Source organism: Typha latifolia, chromosome 14 (genome assembly GCF_019914945.1).
Source record: "Typha latifolia isolate L0001 chromosome 14, TyphaL0001v2, whole genome shotgun sequence".
NCBI lineage: Eukaryota > Viridiplantae > Streptophyta > Magnoliopsida > Poales > Typhaceae > Typha > Typha latifolia.
Window position 1 is genome coordinate 1,689,009 of NC_133099.1, and position 26,062 is coordinate 1,715,070.

Consider the following 26,062-nt stretch of genomic DNA (forward strand, 5'->3'; position numbering starts at 1 on the left):
TGCGATACGATCAGGCAGGTGGAATCGGAGCCGTTGACCTCCGTGCTCTGGGTCCCGGTATGGCGGAATAAATTTGTCGGTCTTTCTTCGTTGGGGAGATATATTTAAAGAGGGATCGAGTGGCCTCCTCGTGTGCTGAGGTCAGCCACTAAATATGGCAAAAAAAAATATTGTGGTGCCGTGGAAGGAAGGGGCCACGGCTACGTGGCATGGCAAGTGGCAGTCATTGTTGCCAAGTTTGAGCCATCCAATGTGTATCATGTTGTAATAATGATATTAATTCTTAAAAGTTAAGACTGGGGTGGGGTTGTTTCGTCATCTATGTACGTATTAAAAAAATACATGCATCTATGGGTGGTGTATTTAAGACTCTAAATCACTGTCTAGTTAGTTTAGTTATATATGTTATAACGCTATATATATATATATATATATATATATATATATATATTAAATATTATTTATATGAACTGGGATTTGATGTGAACTGATCGAATCGACCTAAGAATATAGCTTAGTGAAAGAAGGTGAGGCTTGAGAGTGGCTCTTTTAACGAGGATGACGTGTAGTTCTTACAATGATCTAAATTAATTATGCTTCTAAGTATGTTGTATCTCAATGATTATGAATAGATATTCTGATATCTAACATGTGATTTAGCATTACGCTAAATCTTTTAATTCAATATTGCATTCGTATTCGATTATGAATCCGATCCAATTAGACTTTTTTTTAATCTAAATTCAGGGCCAGGCCCAAAATAATCTATGCTCCGAGTCCAAAATATACGAATTAGATAAACTGGGCCAGGGCCGAAACTAAATAAGGATAAAGTTTTATCCATTAATCCACTATCGGCTTGGTACGCAATTGGTGGTGAGTTGTAACTACTTAATCCGCGCATAAGGTGGGAAGTGGGAATAGCGCGGGAACTTATCCCGGGTATAAACGTTCACTTCCTCCACGTTCCGAAGCTCAGATAACAACTTTATACCAAGTCAAATAAATTTCACTCAGCCGAATTCGCTCCCACGCCCACCATTATCTCCACTATTCTCTCTCCTTCACTGTAACTAACACTACTCCCCCTCTACTTATTCCATTTCACTCCTCTCATTTCATCTTCCTCTTTACTTGCTAAGAAACATTTCCAAACCATTGAGCTTGGGCTAAAAGGATGGCCTATCAGAACTCTACTAAGCTCCTCCTTCTCCTTCTCCTTTTCTATGCAACTTTCCTAACTCTCCATGCTTTCAAATTCGAGGTTGGCGACGAGGAAGGTTGGGGTGTCCCTCCTTCTAAGCACACCCAAATTTACAACCACTGGGCCTCCAAAAACCGGTTTCAGATCGGCGACACCATCCGTGAGTTGCAAACTGAGCTCACCGTCGTTATGGTCTAACAATGTAGTAATATGCTTGTTTTTCCATGTATCTTTCTGTGACAGATTTCAAGTACAAGAAGGATTCGGTAATGGAGGTGAATGAAGAAGACTATGATAAGTGCCGGTCATCTCACCCTACTTTCTTCTCCAACAGCGGCGAGACAGAGGTCAAACTCGACCGGTCAGGGTTGTACTACTTCATCAGTGGAGTTGCAGGGCACTGTGAGCGCGGGCAGAAGATGATCATCAAGGTGATAAGCCATGGCGAAGGACCAGGCAGCTCGCCGGGCAGCGGCAACCAGACTGGAACACCAACTCCTCCTGGCTCGGATGATGACTGGAGTGATGCAGCTCTGGCTACACCACAGTTTCTCGCTATGGCTTCTGTGCAGCTGCTTCTAGTTCTGGTTAGCTCTCTCTTCTTTTAGGTGTTGGTAGGAGTATGAGACTTTGTTCTCAGTCAGGTATTCCAGAACAAGTTTTAGTGCTAGTGTGTGCCAGTTAAGTATCCTTCTTCTCATAATAGTGTTGTCATAGGCTTTATTCTGGTATTTATTGTAAGACATTGTGTTTCCAATTGCCCTATTGTGTGAATGATTTTTGAGCTAGATCTGTTGGAAAACATTAATCCAAGGCTCAAACTTGACAGGGTAAGATTCAAATATGGCAAAAGACAAATTAGTTTCCGAAACAGCATTCCAGGAAGATAATTAAAATGGCCGTCATGTTATTTCATGCTGGCAAACATTTTAAGATTCAATTACAACATCATACAGAATTAGTATTTCTTACGTGAAAAGAGAGGGATTAGTTGTTGCGCTGCTCACTTGGACTTCAAGCACCTCCAGCCGGCGCTCTAAAATGTCGAGCTTTTCATTTAGTGTTGCCAGTTTACTCTTTGTTGTAGCCTCTGAAGAACAATTACCAATCAAGAAGATTGATCTAGTCAGAGAGTAAATTGTAGTATTTAAATAAAGGGAAATAATTGTCAATTGTCATTTGTCTTCACTCAAGCATAATATGGTGTAAGCTCTGCTTTAGATGTGACCCAAGTGCATACCCAAAACAATGGCTCACATGCATCAGTAAGTGACATAATCTTCCTATGGCTTAGTATTGATTGGAATATAAGAGAATCTATTAAGTTTTTTTGAACAAGTGCACCTTAGAACCTAGTCTACACACAGGAGAAAATGACTATCGAAGTGTTTTTTAATGAGATACGAGATACATATGTGATATCATCCCTGTCTGAAGAATGAGTAGGTAGATAGACCTCCACAAAGAAGGAAGAGTTGTTGAAGTGAGCTACTATATGATGCATTTGAAGAATAAATAGAAGAACACAAGAGATGATGGAAGATCAAGGGATATTTCAGTGAGCATCATTGAGTTGGCACAAAAAGCTGTTAGGTATAAGGGTTATTAATAAATCATAACATCAAAAGTCAAAACAGTCTGATACATATTTAACTTTACTAGGAGTCCAGAAATAGAAGAGAAGTATGCTTCACATTTTAGTGCGTAGTTTTCAGATAATAAACCAAAATTCATGTTAAGAAACAACAAAACAGACTACTGCAATGACTCTAAACCTCAGGAAGAAGATAACGAGAATTTGGAAAGGCATGATCGACTTAAACACTAACTTCCAAAAAAAGGGAATGAATCACTAAGTTCAGACACTATTTGACAGTTGATATACCTCATCACCAAAAGAAAAAAAAAAATTGATGAACGAAATATCCCCTATGGAAGTGAGAGTTTCAAAAATTGCACAAGAGACACCACTGGTAGTTTTACCTTTCTCTTAGGACCTTTTTGCTAGGAGTTCACATGATCATATAAATTATCTCTTTAGTATGAGCTTTACTGCTAACAATCTTGACCAATTAGTTGCCGTAGGAATTGGTAGCTATCATATTGCCTGTTAGTCAGGTCTAGGAATCAAAAAGTTAATTTATAGTTTTCTTCTCTTTCTCAATTATACTTTCTCTATGCGCACAAGAGATCTGGACCAAAGAATGTAATCACAACGAGCTCATCCTCAGTAGCCTTGAGACATTTTGGTGATGTTTCTCAGAGTGTCCTAGTTTCTAGTTCATCCACTAATACCGAAAAACCCATCTTTTTTTTTCGAGATCTCATGCGTTTTTCAAGTTCAAGGAATTAACAGAGATCTAATCAAATAGCGATACTTTTTTTTTCCAAAGAAGCAACACCCAACTTATCGATTAGATCATTATTGGAGAAGAAAAAGGGAAATTTACCGAATTGGAGGAGGAACTCAAAGAGGCGGCGGACGTTGAGGGAGATGTTGGAGATGAACTCGCGGTTCTCCCAGTCGGCTTGGACGGCGATCCCGACATTGACAGGGTTCGTGATCCCGCCGGCTCGAGCCATTCCACCCTTCGTTCTCCTTCCTCGCTTCACCTCCCGGCTCCAATCTCCAAAGGTTATAACCTAGCGAAAGAAAGAGGAACAGGAGACAGTTGACTGCTAGAAGCCAGTTAATGGTTGCTACTAATTATTTGTTACTTTTGTTTTGCTTTCAAGGAAAGCAAAATTAGTGCAAATATTAATTATGAGGTTTTGGCGTATCCATTTATATAGTAAGATTTTAAATGTTAAATAAAAAGTATAAAAAATAAAATATAGAGTAATTTGTACGAAATATCTAGTAAGCTTTAGATTTACGATTCTCTGTATCCATAATAGAACTATTGTTTTATAATTTAATACGGAGAATAAATAAATGGTTGTCCTTTTCCAAATACTTTTTTATTAATTTAATAAAAAAGTTAATCATGTAATTTGAAACAGTAAAATATAGGGTGTAAAAGAAAAGAAAAGAAAACTTATCATGTACGGTGTGAAATGAAAAATTCCCGATAAATCTGTTGGCCGAGGTAATTTCTATCATTTACAGGGTGTAAAGTGAAATAAAAATATAATGACAGTGTAAGGTGTGAAATGAAAAAAATCCTAAATCTTTTGGCCGAGGTCATGTTCGTCATTTTACAGCCTCCCGCCAAAAATCCGTTCCCCGGTGTATATAACTCCGCCGTCTCCTATCAGCCTCTACGGAAGCCAAACCCGTTCGACTCCGAAAGCAAAAAATTTAAGAGGAAAAAGAAAATGGCGTCCTCCCCCAAAACCCTAGCCGAGCTCTTCCACCCCGCGAAGCGTCTTCGATCCCTCTCCGCCTCCTCTCCCGAAACCCTAATCCCCAAATCCTCCATATCCGCCTTCCCCACCCCTCCTCCCTCCTCCTCCTCCTCCTCCTCCGACGCCGGAAATCTCTTGCCGAAGCAGAAGAAGCGGATCGAGATCAACAAGTCAATAGCAAGGTCGAGGAGGAATCTGAAGCTCTGCGCCGAGAGAGTCGAAAAAGCTAAAGGTACTTGTTTGTTTCTTGGGGTGTTTACTGGGGAATGGTAGTGATCAGTGGTGGGGGTGATGTGATGTAGGTGAAGGAATGGATTACGTGAAGCTGGAGGATCTTTTGGTGGAAGAGACGTGGTTGGAAGCGCTGCCTGGTGAGCTCCAGAAGCCGTATTCTAAGAATCTGTGCAGGTTCTTGGAGCGAGAAATGCGAGGAAACGTTCCGATCTATCCGCCTCCGCAGCTTATGTTTAATGCGTTGCATTCAACGCCCTTTGATCAAGTAAAGGCGGTGATCATTGGGCAGGTATTATTCTCTTTCTCCCTTGTTATATTTATGGATTTTTCTTAGATTCTTTAAAGGTGCTACTTTTCTATAGTGGCTACTACCGGGAAGATGAGTGTCTCAACTTTGTGACTTGTTTATTTAGGCAACATACAAGACGGGGATTTCATGTTTAATATTTGAGAGGGCGGGTGAATTTTATCTGCAAATTCATCTATGCTGGCCTTTTTAAAATATGTTGAACATTGATGCTAATCAATATTTCTGAAACATCTTAATGAATGCATAAAGTCACGTTGTCCAAAGTGCAATTCAATTGCAAGAACTTCTCGAAGAAACAAATTATCAGGCCAAAAAGAAAAAAAAAGGAAAACTAAATGGTCCCCAAGTTAATTAAGACGAGTTTTAACCATTAGGTTTGAGCCTTCCACTTAACAGTGGAAATCATGTCATGTTATGCTGTTTTTGTTTGCAAAGACTAAAGGAATTTCCTTATGTCTTTGATTGTCATCGCTTCAAAGTTATTATAAGTCTAGATATCTTATTTCAGAAATATCATTTATGTGGCCTCACTTTTACAAGTTCATCAAGGTGTTGTGTTCTATTTACAAGTTACTCATCTTAGACCTAGTTGATTCTAGAAAATTATTGGCTGTAATTCTTTGTGTAAAAGGCTCCCTTCACGGCAAGTCCCGATACCCACAGTAAAAGATGCTAGGAAGCTAAGTCCTTATAACTTCTAGTTTTCCTTTATGCTAGATTGTTTTAATTTTTTGTTTATTGAAATCAAACTCTCATACTTTTCACTTAAGTTTCTATGCGGTGCTTCCTTTTTCTTTCTTACTATCTCCCTACCAACTAGACATGATCTGCTGCAAGCAAACACTACTATGCTATTGTTAATATTTTTGGATAATTTGTTAAAATATATAACTTCATTAATCATCGTCTCATTAGGATCCATATCATGGCCCTGGTCAAGCCATGGGCCTTGCTTTCTCCGTACCAGAGGGGATAAAGATTCCAACCAGCTTGGTAAATATATTTAAGGAACTTCAAAAGGATGTTGGTTGTTCTGTGCCATCACATGGAAATCTTGAAAGATGGGCTGTGCAGGTAATGTCATATTTTGCCACAGTTGTGGTCCTTTTGCATCAATTATGCCTCTTTCATTATTACGGTACAGTATGAATTATAGTTCTCCAGTGATCTTTCCATCTTTTAAAAGTGATCTTAGTTAATATCTTTCTAGGATTTCAATATACAGTTGCTTCTTCTACAGAACTGACTTGAGATGTTTATGTAGGGCGTTCTTCTGCTCAATGCTGTACTCACTGGTATGATATTTGTCCCTTACACGGACATTCACAATCACTGATTCCATCTTCTTAGTGTTGCTGAATATGGTTATTGGCTTTTGCTCAGAATCATTTGTGTGTTATTATTCCCTTGTCATTTTGTGTGATAATATGTGACCTTATTAATTTTACAATGGTTTCATGAAAAAATAGCATAGTTGCTATTTATCATTTGTTCCTAGTACTGAATCACTATTTTCACTTTCTTTTATCAGTGAGAAACCATCAAGCAAATTCTCATGCTAAGAAAGGATGGGAGCCATTTACTGATGCTGTAATTCGTACAATTTCACAGAAAAAATCAGGAGTGGTCTTTCTTCTCTGGGGAAATTCTGCTCAAGAAAAGACAAGGTAGTGTTTTTTTTTTTAAAAAAAGAATCTCTTTTCGTTCTGTTTGCATGTGGAATAGTTGATGTCCACTGAATTAGAACGGAGACCTTGCCTCTTACATGTACCCTTCCCACAAAAGAAGGGCAACTATTTGTCATCACAACCTTTTGGCATTTGCATCTGTTCATATATACTATCACTTATCTGCAGTGGCTTTGTATTATTCTGGCCACATCTGTAAAGTTTAATATCCTGATTATTGCCATTCTTAATATTTTGTTTGAATCATGCTGATTCATTTTCTTCTTAAATCTTAATTTCTCCCAGCACAGATTTAGTTGTTTGCTTATGCACATGCGCTGATTTCGCAGACTGATCGATGAATCAAAACACCACATTCTTAGGGCTGCTCATCCATCCGGCTTATCTGCCAACAGGGGCTTCTTTGGTTGCAGGTCTGTTTCTTATCTCATCTATTCATCCTAATATCCTATCATGAAAGCTAACATATATGAAGCTACTATAGTTGTTCCATCAGAACCTCTGACTGCAATTATGGTTCTTACTGAAGTGGTGTTGCCTACCTTCTGATTCATGTATTATTTAACTGAAGTACAAATTTTCTAATATTTACCTCTACTGCAACAGGCACTTTTCTCAGACAAATCAAATATTGGAGAGACTGGGATTTTCTCCCATTGATTGGCAACTTTAGATCACTCTAAGAACATTCTATATACTTTTTGCCCGCTGGATCATCAACAATGATCCTTGCAATATCCATGAAGAGGACCAACTAATCTGGCCATATTTTGTGGACTAAATGGTGTATTATGACATTACTACTGTAGGTGTGATGCTCCTTTTTACAGCAGGGTTTCCACCTGCAAATTTTGTTTCTTGACTGACCTCAGTCATCAATCTAGTTTACATATCTATAGCCAACCTTTTAGTCTTAGGTTGGAGATTGCCTGATATCAAACATACTATATATATGTATATTGACCTACTTTTCTAGTTAAATATCTCAAGTCTTTCGCTATGGAGAACATGCGTGTTTGCCTTGTTACGATGAATTTACTACTGTTTGTGATGACAGGAGCTTAACATGATGCCTTTGACATCTATACCTTGCTCCCTTTTGAATGTTGGCTGAAGAAATAGAAGAACATGCTGCTACGACAAATATACAGCTTGTAAACATAGTCTATCTAGTCCAGGGCTCATTGTTGTTTCTCCTTATCATATTTGATCCATGCTTTGCCTACTGAGACATGACAAGAAAAGCGAGATGTAATATCTCATAATTCTTATTATTCAAATTCTGGTTTTGTTCTTAACATGGCTGTGCACCAAACTAAGGAAATCCTCTCAGCATCAAAATTGAAGATAGTCTTAATCCCTCATTTTTCTTTTCTATACTAAATTACTAACCAATCTTGCATAAAAGTGCACGAAGATTGCTTCAAAGATGCTGCCACTCCCCTTAAACCGAGTTCGAATCCGGTTCTATGGCCGATCGCAACCCCTGTCGGACCATCATTTGTGCATAGAACTCGGCATGCTCCTGTTCATGAATAGAAGCAGACAAGTCCAAGATTATGCCTCAAAACAAGTCCATGGTCTTTGAACAATAACGTTATAGATTCTCCAATATTCTCACTTCAGTGGAGATGAAAGATTAATTCGAGCTCAATTCTGTGTGTTATATGTTGAATGTGATCGTACCTTTACTGTAACAATAACAACTGCAACACCTTTGTCCCTAGATTCATAGAAGAGCTTTCTCGCCTCATCAACAGTGACGGATGGCACAACCTGTGGTAAAGCCTTCTCCACTGCAGAGAAGCAAAAGAAAGGTTCGCATTTACTCAGCAAAAGCAATAGTTTTTATTTGTTTATTATTCCTTTTTATTAGAAATATAAAAATTAAAACCACCCGTCACCTTAAGTTTTTTAGAGTAATTGGTGAATTAAAAATGATACTCGATTAATTAAACCACCTTCGCTTACTAGCCTAAGCTATTAGAGTAATTAGTAAATCAAGTATAACTTAGAGAAAAAAAGTATAGCTTTTTCATACCCAATTTCTCAGTGTGGCGTGGATCATCGATCAGCAAGACTTTGAAGCTATCTCCACTCCCCAAACCTTTCTTATCACTCAGTCTCCCTATATCTCCTCCTGCAAAATTCCGAAAGGAAATCGTTCTTTATTAGATCGTAAAGAGAAATTATTTAAACAAAAATCTTTTTTAGACCCTTCTACTTCACACGGGGAAACTAATCCACAGTTAATTTAGTGTAAAAGAAATTAAAATTATACATTAACAGCATAAGATATAGAAAGATGAAGAAGCCACTACCTTCTTCGAGAAGGGGAAGGGCATCGAACTGGGTCTGATCGAAGGTGGGTCTTTCCAATAGAGCTCCTCCTCCTCTCAGGGATCCGAATCTCCCAACAGCGGAGGCCAAGAACACCATTTCCCTGTGTTGGGTCTTCTCTGGTCTAGTGCTGCTCTTCTTGGAAGGCATGGAGACGCTAGAAAATGGGGTTGGAGAAGGAGGAAGAGAATTGGTGAACTGGAGGACAGAGTACGTGGCTGCTCTACTGCTAATCGCCATTAGAAGTATAGAAGTAGATGTGTTATTTCCAAGACCGCAGGTTCCAAGACCGTAGGAAGGAAGATTAATTGCTTTGGGAGGCTTAGGATAAGGGTCAGGGGAAAAGAAGGAAGCCAGAGCGAGATTTATCGAGGGTTCCAGGCGGAGCGGGAGCATTTTTCATTTCACACCCTATCATATGGTTATTTCAGTTTACTCCTTATCTTTTATCATTTTTAATTAGGCCCTCATATTTCGCTAAATCATAGTTTGAAATCCACCGTCAAATATAGTAGTGGTTTAGGATGCTTTTTATGTGTTTTTGTTAAAGAACAGGGTCAACCAAAATAGGGTGCGAAATGCAAAATCCCATAAAATTAACACGACTATCTCAATTTGAAACGTGGAAGTTGATCCCACTCAAAATTTTCCTTCTTTTATTTCTGGCTAAGATAAAATAGTGTTTGCTGTGATCTCGTCAAGCTTTTGGCTATGACTCCACTGCACCAAGTAGACATTTATCATCAACGATGTCAAGTTTGGAATTGTCACTATATGGTCATGGCTGGTTTATTACAAGGCGTTACGCATGGAAACACCATTCATGGGAAGCTAGCTACCAATACAATTTCTATGGTCGTGATGGACCAATAGATAATTTTCAGAAAATAAATTGTATGGCAACTATTAATGCTCAATTAACAACCACAAATAATCTTGCTCCAAATTTGTGGGTATTATATTTCTCTATGGTCCACAGGACTCTTGGAAAAGAAAGATATTTCTGGGAACTCCAGGACCGAAGATTCCAGATCTTTGCCTGTTAAGTTCCAGAAACAACTTACAAGCATACAGAACACCATAATATATTAATATCTGGATGTCTGTTAAATAGTAATTTAACTGATCTGCCACAATTTTCTGGACCAACCAAGCATGTCGCATAGTACACGAAAATACAATGTTGGAAAAGGGAACACTTAAGTACATAAAAATAATTCTTTAAGAAAAAAAGTTAAAACTCTTGCTGTGAGAAAATAGAACTAGATGTCAGCCCCAGATAGATCTTCATATTTTCTCAGAAAAAGAAAGAAAGAAGAGAAAAGAATGATCTTTCATAGGAAGTCTACGGGAAGACACGAACAAAAATGATGGAAGGGTTGTATTCTGCTCAAATCACTGACCGAATTACATATGTAGGGCATTTCTCCCAGAAACTAGACCACTTGGTAAGTATCTGTGATCAGCTGAGTCCTTTGTGAAAATTTTGTAGAAGCATCACCTTTAAGCGGCGTGATGCTAACAACCTGAAACAAAATTTGTCTATAGGGTAAAACAGCAACCATAGCTTTTTCTCATAATCACTGATTAGCAGTAAATCAAGTTTACTAGAGTTGAGAAGGATAATGAAGAAAAAATTACTATGAAGCATATTATAGAAGAACATAGAGAAACAATCAAGAAAGAAACAAGACTACGAAATGCGCTGCTTCCCTTAATGGGTTCAAAATGTAGTTCAAGACATTGGAAAATGCATAAATGCCTCATTATCTATATAAGTATGACAGACGAAGTGAAATGTATGTGAGCAAGCACAATATGCTCGTAAACTTACGATGTCAAGAAACATCTATATGGGGAATATATATAATGTGTGATCAGGAACCTTTGTTGCTACAAAGTATTATCCATTCACTCAGAAACAATAACCTACCAGCTCTCAAGTAACAGTAATAATCCCAGAAGAACAGTTGGCAAGACCTACATTCCATACAAATTCCTTCAGAATTGGAAAGAGTCTAGATGAAGGAACAAGATCAAGGAACTTTACCAATGTCTGAACAAAATCAAACTTCCCACAAGAATCGAATAGAAATATTGTCCAGCAATCCGTAATTAAAATTTAATCAGCACTTTCTCTAGAAAAATGGGAAAGCTTGAGAAACATATTTGTCTAACCTTCACATCACTAAAAGTGTTGGCAGCAGCAAATCTGATAGCTATGGGGAAAAATGATGATGGATCAGCAGGAGGCACAACAAACTCCATAGATCCACTAAAAAGAAATAAGAGCAATAATCAGCCAAATGCGAGTGCTTATGCTTGTTAGCATAAAAAGAAAGTGGTTCTGCAGATGAATAGATAAACACTACTATGTACCTGCGATTTGATTGGTCGATAAGAAGAATAGACCACTCCAATGTGGAGTTTCTTGTGTCATACCTGGAACATAGGGGGCAGGAAAAAAATATTAAAGATCTGGTAATCACAGTAACTGGAAGCTTTTCAGAAGTGATATTGCAGCCCAAGAATGAAGGAAGATAATTTGTAGTACCAGATGTAATGTAAAATAACAAATGTTGCGGCAATAAAGCAAGATTCTGAGAGCAGATAATGGCATAAAAGTTCAAATGGATGTTTGGAAAATATTAAAATAATATGTGATAATTGATGAAAGGAAAATTTGCTGAGTTCCCCTAGATATTTTCTTTCTGGAGAAAGAAAGAACCTTAAACTAGGTAGGACAATTGAAGCTTGTAATTACTTCTGTTAAGCATAACATTTCAAGTATTTTCATTACAGAATGAGAAGGCTCATCCTGCTATCTTCTTAATCCATACAAATATGCAAAGCTTCATCATTGGAGACATCTAGCTGTTCAAATTGAATAAGAATTTCCAAAGCGTACCTCCATTCTCCATCTATTTGTCTGACATTAGGTGTCTCCCTAAGTGCAGGAAGAGGTATTGATATCACAACATTTCTCAGGTCAAACATATCTGAAGCCTCATATTCAATGTTCACAAAAGTTTCATTCCGAGAAACTGAGGGCCAGCAGTTGACTGCAAAACAGATACAATTAAGATAATAGAATATCAAACAAATAAAATCCTTTGATAATTCAACACAGTACACACCAGTCAATGGAAGAGAGGCTTCATCCATGCCCTGAACTCTCCATTTCATGAGACCAACATCATTTTGACCAGTAGGAAAAGGCCTGTTAGGATCTTTCAACCCTATGATATGCTGGGTATTAAACAATTCTTTGTTGATATTAGGATGTGTCTTGAAGCTAAGGCCTGGTACATCTTGGTTCTCAATCTGTAAAATAAGAGCAGATCAGCAGAGTTACCAAAAATTCACAAGTCCACATCTATAGATTCATGAAATTTGTTAGATTAATCATTTGCTACAACTTAGTAGCAGACTTCTCAGCGCAACATCATTGAAAGAAAACCCTTGTCTACAGTTAAAAGTTGTGACGACCCTTTCTTACAAGTCCTATTGTCAGATCAAGCAGCACTCCCAGTTGCATGTCTTGGCAAGGGTAATTACCTTAACCGAAACCTATATATTCAAGTGTTCTTGAAATAGACAAGAGAATAAATGCATTTAATTCTTAATACTTCCAACAATATGTTGAGACACAGTGAAAAACAAAATTTCCACAAGAGAGAACCTGAAATTGGATGAACCCATCCTCCTCATTAAGAATCTGAAGAAAAAGAGTTCCTTGAACATCAAAATTACTAACTCCCCCATCTCGCTTAATTGTGACGTTAAGCCTCTCTTCGATGGTCAATGTAACAGGATCACTTGGTGGGAGAGATGATTTTGACTGAATAACACTTGGTTGCACATCCTCAAGAATCACTTCTCCTTCAGCTTTCAGTGATTCCAAAAACTGATTTGTTCTCTGCGTCTTTCCTAGTTTCATACCAAGCCCTTTAGGTGGAGCCGCAGCAGAAGCAGATGAACGACCTGCACATGAACAGAGCCGTCATAATAGAATTACAGGATGTCTATAAGTTTGAGCAATGTGCTTCAACACTGGTTACATTGTAATTTGAAACACTGAGATTGTCCATGACAGTTTAAAGAAGTGATAATTCTAAGAAAAATCAGGTCACCAAAGTGTTTTAAATTTTTTTTTTAAATTTTTTTTATTTATTTTCCTGAAAAAAGATTATGCACTCCCTTGTTCTTTACAAATGATTAAATCAACTAAGGAATGATGGAATATAGAAGAGAACACTGCTAATATAGATAATCTCATCACTCAAAAAGTAGAAACAACATGATTCGATACTGGGAACAAACCTTTGGGCTTGCTGGAGGAGTCCAAATCAGTAGTCAATCCAAAACCAGAGCCACTTCCAAAACCAGTTCCACTGCTGGAAATACTCATGTCACTAAAACTACTTTCAATTCTTCGAGGACCAGACATAGACATGAATCCTCCTTTATCACCTCTGCCTTTTTCAATCTGTAAAGTTTCACAGAATCCTATAGTACAACTAACATAAAAGAGAGGAGAAAACGATAGTAATCTAAACGCACACTGAACAAGTTAAACTTCCAAAGAGTATTGACGTGAGCTATAGAAGTGAATCATTGACAACCATGCAAATAGCATCTATAAAGCAAAACATAGCATTGTCAATATCATCCAGAAGAGAAAAGAAAATCAAATTCCCAAAGTCAACCTTATTGTTTCTGTAGTCTGTTAGATCAAGGATTAAGCATTTTCAGATGTGAAAATGAGAAAACCAACATAGTTCCTTGCAGATACTTGAACAGAGAGTATTCAGTTCAACTAAGCCTTGGGCTACACTAGGACATGAATTGATGTTAGAACTGAAGTTTAGACCAATAAACCCATTAACCTTTGCTTTATAGTTTATACACCTATAAGGCTATAACCATTCGTGCAATGGAAATGTTGTTGTCAATTCCTCGTTAAAATTCATGTCAAATACACGATCTCTAGTAAAATAAATCAAGAGATTTTCACTATCAACAGATGCACAAAAACACAAAACTCAGGCACATTGGTCTCCCCTCATGTTCAATAACTAATGGGAATTCCAGTGCACGCAATGTTCTAAAAAAAACTTTTGGAGATGAACAGGACTGAATTCAATTCAAGGATCTTCTACATGATTTCAAGCACCAAAAGTACGAACTAAACGACAAACTAGGATCACAAAAGTTCTGAAATCTAGGCTTTGAAAATCAAAAGTTTCTACAACTAAATAAATCATCCACTGAAAGTAATGATGCAATAGCTGTTACATTCCATAATTTCAAGACTAAAGTACTTTAATATTAAAAGCATAGATAGAAACATCAAATGAGGTACCTTGCTTTTGTCGATTTCACTAGCTTTTCGCTTCATGACATCTTTTGTGTCATTAATTTTGCTTTGCATGACCATCTTATGCAGTCTCTCTTCCTGGCTCTCCATCTCACAGTATTGTTTGACTTGTGTAACAGTCACATTTTCTTTCTGGCCCAGAGAGATGGCTTCATCAAAAGCAAAAATCAGCTCAAAAGCCATTTTGCAGATGCCCTCTTCATCTAAAGAGGGGGAGTATTCAGGTACCTTTATTCAATATAAGGAAATCATTAACTGGTAAGTCTGATATTTAGCACATTAAAGATATGCCAAAAGGCCATAGTCAATGATAAAATTCATGAAAGTGTGATGTTTCAAGCAATAAAACTACTCATTCCCTAGGGAACTAATGCTGGGCAGTCTTGAATGATTTGAGTGGTTTGAAAATGAGTATGGGAAACCTACAGTAGCCAGCACTTGAATCTCAGCCTGATTTAGGTCAGTTTCTTAATCCTGAACAATATGGTAGAGGCTCAGTCTTAGTTTGTGGTCACAGAAGGATCTCTGCCTGGTTTTGCCCAAACCAACTGAAAAATAACCAAAGTGGATCTCAGGCACAATTCAGATATAGCTGGACCCCTACTGGCATTCCTTGATCATCAATTCCAACAGGTTTCATATAATGAAAGTAGCTTAATTGCTGAAGTTGACTTTTATGATGGGTAATAAAAGAAAAAAAAAAAGTGTGTGTGAGTGCGGGGGGGAGGGGGGGGGGGGAGCTGCATGCAATCACCATTAATATTGACAGAATGTTCAAACAATTGCCTTGGAAGAGAAAAAGAAAAGGGCATATTAATGTGAATCAGCCACATGTGGCAGGATTCTAACAAAGATCTCAAAATATTAGCTGCCCCTATACTAAAACATGTAATATAAGAAAGGATACCAGTTTTGATAAGAGCCTCAGTGTTTCCAGATCTTCAAGAATGTTGCTCTGTTTGTTAGTAACAAGTAGCAAATAAAGAGCCTCAATAGGCTGGTACACATAGCGCACTGTATCAGTCTCAATGTAGGTATGCTGCTTTCCAGTTCCAACGAGTTTTGGAAAAGCTGCCAGTAGTCCTTCTATTCTTATTCGTGACATTTGAGCATACTGCCTTGAAACAAGTGCTGCAAGTAAGTTCAATAAGACAATTGTTATAGCCATCTTGCCAATATACTGAGGTATCCAACAATAAAGGATGTACTGAGCCTGTTTACAATGGTAAATTGTAAAAAGTTTCTAATAGCTACTTAGGTCAATGGCAACCTGAAACCAATCCAAATTCTCTTAACACTATAACTACAAAATAAAGAGTGTCTCGATTAAAAAGCTGAAAAAGTGTCGTGATTAATGAGCATAAAGAGTACCAAATTCACCTTTTCCAGATTTTGTTATGATAGATGCTGCAAGAACCACCTGTTAACACAAGCACAGAAAATGGTCAATAGTTTTTCAAAGTTGACAGGAAATTATCTTTCAGATAACAAATATGGACTGCAGGAACCTTTATCCAATTGATCCATGTCAAATCTCTGCAACTGTCAATAAAAAGTGTCCTTTTTTATGAGGAAATGATAAAGCGGTAACAACCATTTATTTACTACGCCAGTGGATCTTGGTCATATAGCCGTGCAATAAAATCATGAAATCATCATTTTGATACCAAGATCACTGTAGCATAACTCATTGTTTCCATAATTGAGTTCTTTTGCAAATTGCAATTTGGAATGCTTAATACAGATATCCTTTTATCTCATGTGGCACTAAAGGACTCCTATAAAAAGGTGAAAAGCGCATGTAACTTTTAAGTGTAAATATCATAAAATTGAGCAAAACTGACCATCCAAAAATGTAAACACAAAACTGCAGAACACAACAAAAAAATGTTTCTTAGATTGGAAACCGTAAAGAAGCAGGGAAACATTAGTAATTATTCCAAGGACATATTGCTAATCAAATAACAAGATGTTCCAGCACGTTTCCAACCTCCGAAGTAAAAGATCAGATCATAATAAGAAACATAAGATATAGAGAGTACGAAAAGTCCGAAACTTTCATTGTACCATTTTCAACAAAATTCCACGCCCAGAGAGGTATCACAAATTCTCTCGCCGAACGACCACCTGTAAAGCAAAAACACAGTTCAATTCCCATGTGAAGGTAGCAGATTATCTGACTAAATCATCAATTTGCATGAAAAGTAATTACAAACAGCAAAAAGAAAAGAGATATAGTATCAACTTTAGATTAAAAACAGGCAGAAAGAATTCATACGTTCTACATTCGGTACAGATCTGCAAGAACGAGATTAATATAACACCACTTATTACAATTTCGATACGAATTACAAGTACACAGCGTCCTACCTATGGTTTGACATCAAGATCGGAGTGGTGAACACAGAGACACATAGATCACGAGAGAATGGAAGGAACAGAGGAGAGCTTACCTGAGATCGAGATCGAGACCTCGGGTTAGCAAACGGAGGAGCGCGCGGGAGAGAGGTAAGGTTGACGAGGAGGACGGGGTCGGAGAAATGGAGCAGAGGAACGAGGTCTTCTTTGATCCGAGAAGGGGTTTCGAGATCGAGGAAGAAGGGTACATAGGTCTTTTTGCACAGCCATGGTGCGATGGGTCCCGCAGGTCAGTAAATCACAGCCGTCTGATCGTGGCCGGATGTTAAATTCAGATGCTTGGGTTACAGACGTCGGATTTCGATCGAATAGTTGGGCTAAAGAAAGACACAGCCCAAATAAATTTGGGCTTAAATAAAAGATATTGATATATGGGCTCGGGTCAGCATTAGCCTTTAGGTCAAGTATTAAATTTAAGAACTTTTAATTTTCTATTTTTCCAATTTAATCGTTGAATGATTTGCAAAATAATTCCAATTTATAGTCATATTAGTAAACACAAGTAGAACCGATGTTGTTTGCAAACAAAACATACTCTTTGTAATTGTACGATGTACTGTGTATAAACATAAAGTGTGTCGTATTGCATACAAAAATTAACACGTTACACATAAAAAACTTATTACTTATACGACACATTATATATAATATGTGAGGACTAGAATATATAGCAATGTTGGATATAATATTTTTAAGCCTAGACCACCTACATAAAGGTTCAAAACCATCCACGATTATTTCAATCGGGTCAAGCCTTAGTTAACCCAAATCAAACTTCAACTTTCCCAATTCGCTCAATTACCAGCAAAGAAGCCAATGGTTTTCCAGTCACAGGCTCACAGCTATCTAACAGCCGTTTGTCACGTACTATTTACATTAATATTTATAATTCCCAGCTTAACAATAGCCACATATCAACCGCATTTAATACACGTGGCTGGCAAGTTTGGCCCGCAAAAGGACAACCTACACCCCCAGCACAAAATCTTCTTCGATTTGGTTATCAAATCCAACATGCCTAGAAAACACTTGTCCCCTTCTAGCTGGAATCAAAGTTGTTACAGATCATATTATACTCGTGGCACCGTTTTACTTGAGTCTTTAAAGATTTTTTAATGATATTAGCTAGAAAAGATATATAAAAAAACAAATCAAAAGTTCGCCTCTTCCATTTCTAACATCAATAAAACAACATCGTCTAACATTTCCTCTCATTTGATCTCTCTAACCTACCGCTAAAAAAACAACGGAAAACAAAATAATATCTTACAGGGAATAAAACATTAAGAAAAGAAAAAGAAAAAGGGCGAGATCGGACGGCCACGATCTCATCTCATCATGCGGCTGCAAACACGAGACACATCGGACGGCCGAACGGGCTTGAGCAAGAAATCCTCCGCGCCCTCCTCCAAACACCGGGATATACGATTCGGCACGTTTTCCGAGGACATGATCACCACCGGAATCCCCCTCAGCTTCGAGGATTCCTGTTTCATTAAACCGTAATTAATACAAAAAAAATTGCATATTAATGGGTTCATTTTTTGTCGTTAATTTGGGAATTTAGAAGCTAACCTTGACCCTCTTGAGAAGATCGTAGCCGGTCATCTCCGGCATCCAGTAATCGGTAATTATCATACTAACATTGGGCTCCTGCAATACATCCCAAATTTTTACAAATTAGCCCCCATTCTCTACGAAAATTATATAAAAAATCAAGTACCAGATAGAATAACTAATCGACTCACCAAGCCGAGCAACTCCAACGCCCTCTTAGCACTATCAACAGTCGTCACTGCAAAAATTAGAGGAAAAGGAAAACCTCTATCAACTCGAGTAAATCGAAAAATTTCTGGAGAGAGAAAGAGGAGGGGCAAAACTGCAAAAGTACCTCTATATTTGGAGCTGCGGAGTAGCTTGGCGATCACGGCGCGGTCGACGGAGCTATCGTCCACCGCGAGTACGTGGATCTCCTGGGCCGCCTCTCCGCCGGTAGCCTTAGCACCTCTGAACGACGACATTGTCAGCGAGGGAACTTATCCGCAATCCTTCGCGCAGGAATAAATAGAGGAAGAATAAGATCGGGGTGGAGAGAGAGCAAACAGTGGATAGGAATGGGGTTATTCAGCCCCCTACGGGTTATATAACCCCGGGGAGAGGGAATAAGGAGCAGGAAATCCCACGGAATCCCAAGAATCCCAGGGGTAGGGGTGAGCGGACCGAGACGCACCAAATCTATGATATCTATATCCTTGATTCGGATCCGGATCCGCCAGGGAGGAGGGGCCTCTGCCCTTCCACAATCTTTGGGGCCCACCGCCCGATTCGATTGAGATTTTCTTCTCCCAATTTGGACCCCCCAAAAGTTTCTTATTATCTTCTCGCCCTCCTTTCCTCGCATCTTCTCGACGCGGACTTGGAACTTGAAAGTTAGACCGACGTGTCGGAGATTGGAGTCGTAAATTGGGGGTTTTTCAGGGGTCTGGAAGGAAAAAGTCCACGGTTTGACCGACTCGCTGCTACTGACAGTGGAAAAATCTACTCTCATGAGTCGTCGCTTTTAATTCCCTTGTACTAATCCCTGTTCTTTTTCCGTCACCGTATCTATCCGGATCCTTCCTTCTCATGTCATCAATGTATTAGTCATAATAAAGAAAATTTATCCCACTTTATTTGAAAATTACGTCTATTATTTGGATATTTTTCCAGTCTATTACTTTTAACGAATTAAAATTTCAATCAATCAAATCTACCACACAACTCGTAAGTCGGTCAGCCTGACTTACTCCGCTCACAAACAACCTCAGAAAAAATAAAAGTAAAAAAAAAAAATTAAAAAAGTAATTAGTAAATTGGAATTATTTAAAAGAGGTGGAAGGGAAGGTGGGAAATCTTTTATCAGTACCGAGGGAGATCTCCGTCCCCCTCAAGACCCAATCCCCGAGGAAAAGAATAATTATTACGCCATATTCTAATAATAAAGCGGTTGGTATAAATTTATTCGCGTTAACTTAGAATAAGTCCGTGCTATTCCTAGGTGAGATGAAACTTTAGGAAGGAACAAAATATTCTTCGGGAAGCGTATCGTTTCGCAGTGGCAGCGATATCTTTTAAACAAACAAGGAAAGATTCTTCTCTCGCAAGCCGATCAAATCAAATGTTTTCCAGCGAAAAAGGCAACAGAATCAGGATAAAAGGTTTTCTCTCTCTCTCTCTCTCTCTATTTATTTTTTTCATGTATATCCTTTAAAACCTCTAAATTACGTATATACCCTCGGAAGATTTATATTTGCTAATATACTTGCGTATATACCCCTCCAAAGTTTATATTTAAACAAACAGGCAAAGATTCTTCTCTGCAAGCCGATCAAATCATATGTTGTCCAGCGAAAAAAGGTTGGAGGATCAGGATAAAAAGTTTTTTTTTAATGTATATCCTTTAAAATCTCTAATTTACGTATATACCCTTTAAAGTTTAATATATACTCCTTTAAAATTTATATTTAAACAAAGAAGAAAAGGTTATTCTTGCAAGTCCTGATCAAATCAGATTTTGTCCGGATAGAAAAAGTAGGAGCATCAGGATAAAAGGTTATTCTTTTTCATGTATATCCTTCTAAAAATTCTAATATATATATATATATATATAAATATATATATCCGAAATTTATATTTAGTTATATATCTCTCAAAATAATTTATTTTAGTATAAATATTTTAAAAATCTTATTGTTTATATGAATATCTCTTCAACATGATTAAATATTAATAAATGTTGAAAGTAATCTGCATACAAATAAGAAAGTTTGGAGGGGTAACTTAAAAAAAAAAAAAAAAAAAACAACGACCATGTTAGATTTTTTATTATTATTTATGAGCTCGAAGGCTATATATGAATTAGACAAAGGGCTAACTCTTTTTGGATGCAGAGATATTTAAACCTCATCGAATTTTTAGTTGTTTAGTCTATGTATTAAGATATATGCGTACAATTGCTTTGAACCAAACGTTACTGAGATATACTTCAAACCGTTGCACTATCGAGCTGCTTCTTCAAGCTAACAGCACTACTGAATCATCAACCAAATCAAACTAAGTCGTTAAATTACTAACAATTTTTTCGTAATATTATTTAGAGTTGAATTAGAATTCATTACCTCTTTGCTCCCAGAAAAGATTACCAACTCTCCGCAGGTCGGTGCATCTTATAAATTAGGATGGGCCAGGGATTCGGGTTTCTGACACCTACTATTCTGTCTGGGAGGAGGATCTTGTGCAAGGACAGGTGGAGAAAACGTGGTGCGTCTTGTCTGGCGGTATTTCGACAAGCGGAGTAAATGAACACTGTAGGGTCTGTACTTCCTCCACGTGTCGTGTGCCCTGATCCGATGCTTGAGATCCGCTGAGTGGCAGGGTACCCTGTGACAGTGGGATAGCTCTGTCTTATTGTCTTGCGTGTAGGACAAAAAAACTTGAGGGCAATTCATAAAAATCACCCTACTTTTACTTTTATTATCATTTAAACAATATAAAAGTTTATCCAACTCCTACATTTCACTTTTATTAATTAAAAAAATTAAATTAACTCTAAAGACATACTTTACAAATTGAACATATTCGTAAAAGTAACAGAATATACTTATAATGTTAAATATTTTAATTTTAACTGGTTTAGCTGCTTATTAATTTTTGCCAAAACAACCTTGCTAAAGTGGGTGCAAGTGTAATGCATTTTGTCATCTTTTAAAGGTTTCTTTTGTACTAGAAAGTCCTTTTCTCATTACATTCTCAACTAATTTTAGGTATAAAATGTCCTAAGCGATCTGCCTCAGATCTCAGCTGACCCACAAGGAAGTATAATTGCACAATATAGGAAAAGATCTTACTAATTATTGTCTCTTGGAGGCAAGAAAATTATTAGGTGGACCATATCTTATTCAATGCATCAAATGAGCAGCAAATCTTGTGGCCAAATGTGATACTTGTTGGATATTCTTGACCACTAGATTTATACTTGAAAGGTCAAAATGATGGAACATGGAATGCAACATATTTTGTTGCCTTTTAGTCCATTAAAGTGCTTGGTTACCTAATGATATTAATATAACCCAACTACTTCAAGATTCTTTAAGTTCATCATATCTATGTGCATTTGTTTATATCATTGAGCTTATCACTCAGGCACATCTCACTTATGTCACATTATTTAAAATGAACCCCGAAAAAATAAATTATTCTAATTTCTTTATGGATTTAGCCCTATTTGAAGACCAAGAAGAGCATACATATACATGTTGCCAGCTATTGAACTACTAATTTAGAGAAAAAAGAATGTCAAATGCATTGTTTGATGGATTAACCAAAGCTATAAAATTTAAAAGTCGCTTAATCTTAACAAACTCAATTGCTAACAGAATTGTGTTAGCCTTGGGCATGGCAAATTTTTTGACATTTTTCTTGATGATTATCTCATTGTCATTCCATTTGAGTAAGCATCTTAGTGGTCGTATCTTTTTTTATACAGGTCAATTACTAGGAGAGAAGATAAAACTTTTAGCACTCGGATAGGGTATTAAAGAAAGGAACTAGAATTTGAGGTATTAAAGAAAGGAACTAGAATTTGACCCGTGTTGGATATGCCACCTTAAGATGCTTTGAAGAATTAAATAAAAAGAGGTATTATATATTCAATCTATGGAGTTACACTACATTAAGAAGAAGCTCAAGTAGCAAAACTGCTTGAAATGTTCCCTTGACGACAAGTAGCAAATCTGCCACATAAATATGATGAACATATTAATTGATTTACGAGGCCCAGGAAGGATCTAGTGAGCACAAAAACAAGCCATTGCACTGGGAAGTAATAAATGCATGCAATGAATTATATTACAGCAATCATGTACCTCCAGTTCATCTCAATATATACACAGAACTGGTAAATATTGTGATCTCTCTCAAGAAAAAAAAAACAAAAAAACAAAAGAAAACTGCACACTTAAGAAATATGCATAATTATTTTGCACAAAAACATATCACACATGAACACAAAATCGCCTGGAATGCATACTTCTCATGCCTACCACCAGAAGCACATCAATCTACATGCGACAAGCACAAAAAAATTGGACTGGTGATCCAAAGCTTTGCAATGTAATGGTTCTTCATCCAGATAAGGCCAATCATGATTAACTTATAGCAGTACTTAGTAGTTGTACACTAATACAAAGGTTCACGTTGTATGTGCAGCCTCACTTTCAATTTCGTCCGTGCCTTCTGCAGGCAGTTCTTGAATAGTTGATGTTGTGTTTGCAACCGGGCTGCCTGCATCAACAGAGCTTATGTTGCTTCCATGGTTATGGACACTATTAGCATCAGTTAAAGAGATGAGAGTCTCTTTGCCAGATGCAGAAGTCACTTCATGCTCATATGATTGTTGGGACCCATTCAATGCATGACAGTGAGGACAGTAATATGTTATGTATGAGAAATCCTCCTTCCTGGCAAGCCCTACATATAGAGTTGACAAGTGAGCTAACTCTTCGCATTTATTTCAGTGAAGTTGACTAAAGATAAGAGTCATAAGACCCACCATTATGCATATGGCAGTTGCCACATATTAGTGCGTAGCACTGAGTTGGATCCTCTCCGACAAGGAGAGCAGCAATGCGAGCAAGCCATCCCCCATCATTAGTGATCGAACCCTTATAGTGATCAACGATACTCTGATTTGGAATAGCAGTCTCTTGGGCATCAGCACCATAATCGGTTAAGGAATCATCAGCAAATTGAGATAAAGAGCTGCTTCCAGTATTATTACTTTTTGCATTCACTGGTTTTCTGTGCCGAAGATTAGTAGAATGCACTAACTCAACATCATTGCTTCTACCTGATGGGGAATCAAAATTTGACTCATCCCCTACATAAACTTTCAATCCAGAATCTGCCCCGAGCTTAGATGCCAGAACAGTCGCTGCTGCAGCCTTAGCAGCAGGATCAAGGTCATATCTCTGGGTAAACCAACAAGCGGAGTTAGTAACCTATGAAGCTGTATACAATTCAAAATGTCATCTTTGAATGAGATTAAATGTGCACAAGAAACACAGTTCAAGATCCAGATGATATAATAGATAAATAGAGACTGAGGAAAGCAAACATAGAACCCACCTGGATGAGCTGTTGAGTAGTGTAGTAATTTGTTCTCTCCTTGAGCTCATCTATCTTAGCCTGCCTTTCAGCACGGAGCCTTTCAAGGGTTTTCTGGTCCTTACGGTCGACTGCAGAACAAAACAACCAATAAGGTTTTCCCACCCATTCTTCCAGCAACCTATCAAACTGCGCAGATAATAGGCTAGATGGAAAGATCCTGGTTTTTGCTCAAATCAAAGTAACATGATTCTAATGCATATATGTACACACACAAATACACAACCACTGTGGCCAGACTTCAGTTGTGTATTAGTATACTGTTATGATGAATGCCTGGAATAGAAAAGACAGACACACTATACAAAGAAATTGCACTTTGCAGATACGGCACAAGCACATAAAATATTATAAACTTTCCTGTTGCTTACTACTTCCAATATACGGATGTCAACCAATGGTTGCAATCAATCATAACAACTGATCAGTTCTTCAACGGCAATTCAGGCCTCTTCAGAAATGTCAAACAACTATTTACTGTAATTTCAAAAAGCATGACTAAGCTCACTACTACAAAATGCAACAAGAAGATACAAGGCTCAATAAACAAAGTCAAAGTTAAATGTAAAACTTTACATCAGGAAAATCTAAATAGGAGTAGAGTTTCATGATAATTACGCATTCTTGTGAGGCTTACAAATGTTGAATAGACAACAGCAGCTAAAGCGGGCAGCACAAACATAGGCAGCACTCTAACTGCTCTCATCTGCCAGTTCAAATCCAATGATCTTGTAGCCAAGATAGCATAGGACACTGCAACGACCTGGCAAATTGATTAACACAACAAGAGCCCGGTTCAGGAAAGAAAAAAGTACTTCAATCCAGTGCATTTTGTTAATATTTTTATACGCAATACTTGGTTGCAGAAAAATAATAATAAATCATTAACATACATCTTAAACATTAATCAGGAAGTATTCATGATTAGATAAATGCAAACTCAACCGTAAGTGCATGCTACCAGTTGAATCATCTAGAAAATTTCCAGAATGTATAGATGTTTATATTGATCAGTAAAGGCGTATAATAAATTGACCAATTTAAGATGCACCTATTATAAGTCAAAGGATTATTACTATGCAAAGTTCAAGTATAACAATCTGAGATACTATTATGTTCACAATTATACATGACTGCGTGCAATAGATAAACAGATACTCTTATCCATCATTAGAACTTAAATAACACAAACTTATCAATAGTACGACAGCGCTAAATACTTCACAAAATTCCTCAACTATGCGAGCAGTTCAAATCGGTTGAAGAACAACACACCTCGAGAACCACTGACACAAAGATGACGTTGCGAGCCGTCTGCCGCGAAGTCCTCGCCCTCCTCTTGAGTCTGGCCTGGACGGAGGCCTCCTCCTTGGAGAGATACTGCAGCCTCTTCTCGAAGTCCTCGGGACCTCGAAAGATTCCCTTCCACATGCGGGAGACGAATCCACAGCCAGTTCGCTTCTTCTCTCTCTTCGCCGCCGGATCCGGCGAAGTCTCCGACGTGGAATCAACCTTGGGCTTCCCCGGATCGTCCAACCCCGCCGTCGGAGTAGCGTCGTCTGCCATTTCTGGGGATCAAAATTGATGGTAAGATTGGATCCGATTAGTAGGAGAGGGAAGAGAGGGAAGAGAGGGAAGAGAAAAGATCGAAGAAAGGAGGGACGGAGCGGAAAAAGGGGAAAGGTCTCGTTTCGTTTCGATGAGGGGATTCTTTGGGCGGTGGATTCAACTTCTCAGGATGTTGGAAGTTCGTACAATTTGTTACGTGGCAACTAAACAATTATTTTGATAGCTTATTGATTCTTTTTAATTAATTTCAATCTCTGTCCTTTTTATTAGTATCTCATACTTTAGAAGTGAGCAGAATTGTGTTACTTAATTGTCACTTCGTGCAAGGAAAGATATCATGGAATATATATGCTTCCATCTTATTGAAA

At 37.7% G+C, this 26,062-nt stretch overlaps 7 protein-coding genes across 9 annotated transcripts; 2 read left to right on the forward strand and 5 right to left on the reverse strand.

Annotated features, from left to right (window-relative positions):
* Positions 1-1,177: 1,177 nt before the first annotated feature.
* LOC140801107 (early nodulin-like protein 21) lies at positions 1,178-1,812 on the forward strand. Its single transcript, XM_073156108.1, has 2 exons — positions 1,178-1,364; positions 1,448-1,812. The coding sequence occupies exons 1-2, from the start codon at positions 1,178-1,180 to the stop codon at positions 1,810-1,812; spliced, it is 552 nt and encodes a 183-aa protein (XP_073012209.1).
* Positions 1,813-2,091: 279 nt separating this feature from the next.
* On the reverse strand, positions 2,092-3,889 carry LOC140800796 (protein BRICK 1). Its single transcript, XM_073155652.1, has 2 exons — positions 3,655-3,889; positions 2,092-2,294 (listed from the first exon to the last, which is right to left on the reverse strand). Exons 1-2 carry the CDS (start codon positions 3,785-3,787, stop codon positions 2,173-2,175), a joined length of 255 nt encoding a protein of 84 aa, XP_073011753.1. The 5' UTR covers positions 3,788-3,889; the 3' UTR covers positions 2,092-2,172.
* Positions 3,890-4,473: 584 nt separating this feature from the next.
* On the forward strand, positions 4,474-8,079 carry LOC140800793 (uracil-DNA glycosylase, mitochondrial). 2 transcript variants are annotated; one of them, XM_073155650.1, is made up of 7 exons: positions 4,474-4,784; positions 4,855-5,075; positions 6,012-6,170; positions 6,361-6,391; positions 6,628-6,763; positions 7,114-7,197; positions 7,842-8,079. In XM_073155650.1, the coding sequence occupies exons 1-7, from the start codon at positions 4,523-4,525 to the stop codon at positions 7,852-7,854; spliced, it is 906 nt and encodes a 301-aa protein (XP_073011751.1). In that variant the 5' UTR covers positions 4,474-4,522; the 3' UTR covers positions 7,855-8,079. The 2 variants fall into 2 exon arrangements, with proteins under 2 accessions (XP_073011751.1, XP_073011750.1); XM_073155649.1 differs by lacking the exon at positions 7,842-8,079 and adding an exon at positions 7,391-7,784.
* LOC140800794 (ATP-dependent Clp protease adapter protein CLPS2, chloroplastic-like) lies at positions 8,018-9,535 on the reverse strand. Its single transcript, XM_073155651.1, has 4 exons — positions 9,106-9,535; positions 8,826-8,924; positions 8,471-8,580; positions 8,018-8,309 (listed from the first exon to the last, which is right to left on the reverse strand). Exons 1-4 carry the CDS (start codon positions 9,518-9,520, stop codon positions 8,229-8,231), a joined length of 705 nt encoding a protein of 234 aa, XP_073011752.1. The 5' UTR covers positions 9,521-9,535; the 3' UTR covers positions 8,018-8,228.
* A 658-nt stretch (positions 9,536-10,193) lies between these two features.
* LOC140800792 (coatomer subunit delta-2-like) lies at positions 10,194-17,092 on the reverse strand. Of its 2 annotated transcripts, XM_073155647.1 has the most exons (13): positions 16,958-17,084; positions 16,572-16,631; positions 15,885-15,924; positions 15,412-15,635; positions 14,490-14,732; positions 13,448-13,613; positions 12,807-13,108; positions 12,262-12,448; positions 12,033-12,186; positions 11,504-11,566; positions 11,303-11,399; positions 11,058-11,104; positions 10,194-10,650 (listed from the first exon to the last, which is right to left on the reverse strand). In XM_073155647.1, the coding sequence occupies exons 2-13, from the start codon at positions 16,572-16,574 to the stop codon at positions 10,587-10,589; spliced, it is 1,590 nt and encodes a 529-aa protein (XP_073011748.1). In that variant the 5' UTR covers positions 16,575-16,631; positions 16,958-17,084; the 3' UTR covers positions 10,194-10,586. The 2 variants fall into 2 exon arrangements, with proteins under 2 accessions (XP_073011748.1, XP_073011749.1); XM_073155648.1 differs by lacking the exon at positions 11,058-11,104 and having other exon boundaries at positions 16,958-17,092.
* Positions 17,093-18,061: 969 nt separating this feature from the next.
* Positions 18,062-19,143, reverse strand: LOC140800853 (two-component response regulator ORR6-like). Its single transcript, XM_073155747.1, has 4 exons — positions 18,814-19,143; positions 18,671-18,717; positions 18,498-18,575; positions 18,062-18,409 (listed from the first exon to the last, which is right to left on the reverse strand). The coding sequence occupies exons 1-4, from the start codon at positions 18,941-18,943 to the stop codon at positions 18,251-18,253; spliced, it is 414 nt and encodes a 137-aa protein (XP_073011848.1). The 5' UTR covers positions 18,944-19,143; the 3' UTR covers positions 18,062-18,250.
* Positions 19,144-22,783: 3,640 nt separating this feature from the next.
* LOC140800851 (uncharacterized protein At2g24330-like) lies at positions 22,784-25,967 on the reverse strand. Its single transcript, XM_073155745.1, has 5 exons — positions 25,401-25,967; positions 24,744-24,888; positions 24,087-24,196; positions 23,512-23,929; positions 22,784-23,429 (listed from the first exon to the last, which is right to left on the reverse strand). Exons 1-5 carry the CDS (start codon positions 25,689-25,691, stop codon positions 23,152-23,154), a joined length of 1,242 nt encoding a protein of 413 aa, XP_073011846.1. The 5' UTR covers positions 25,692-25,967; the 3' UTR covers positions 22,784-23,151.
* Positions 25,968-26,062: the final 95 nt, after the last annotated feature.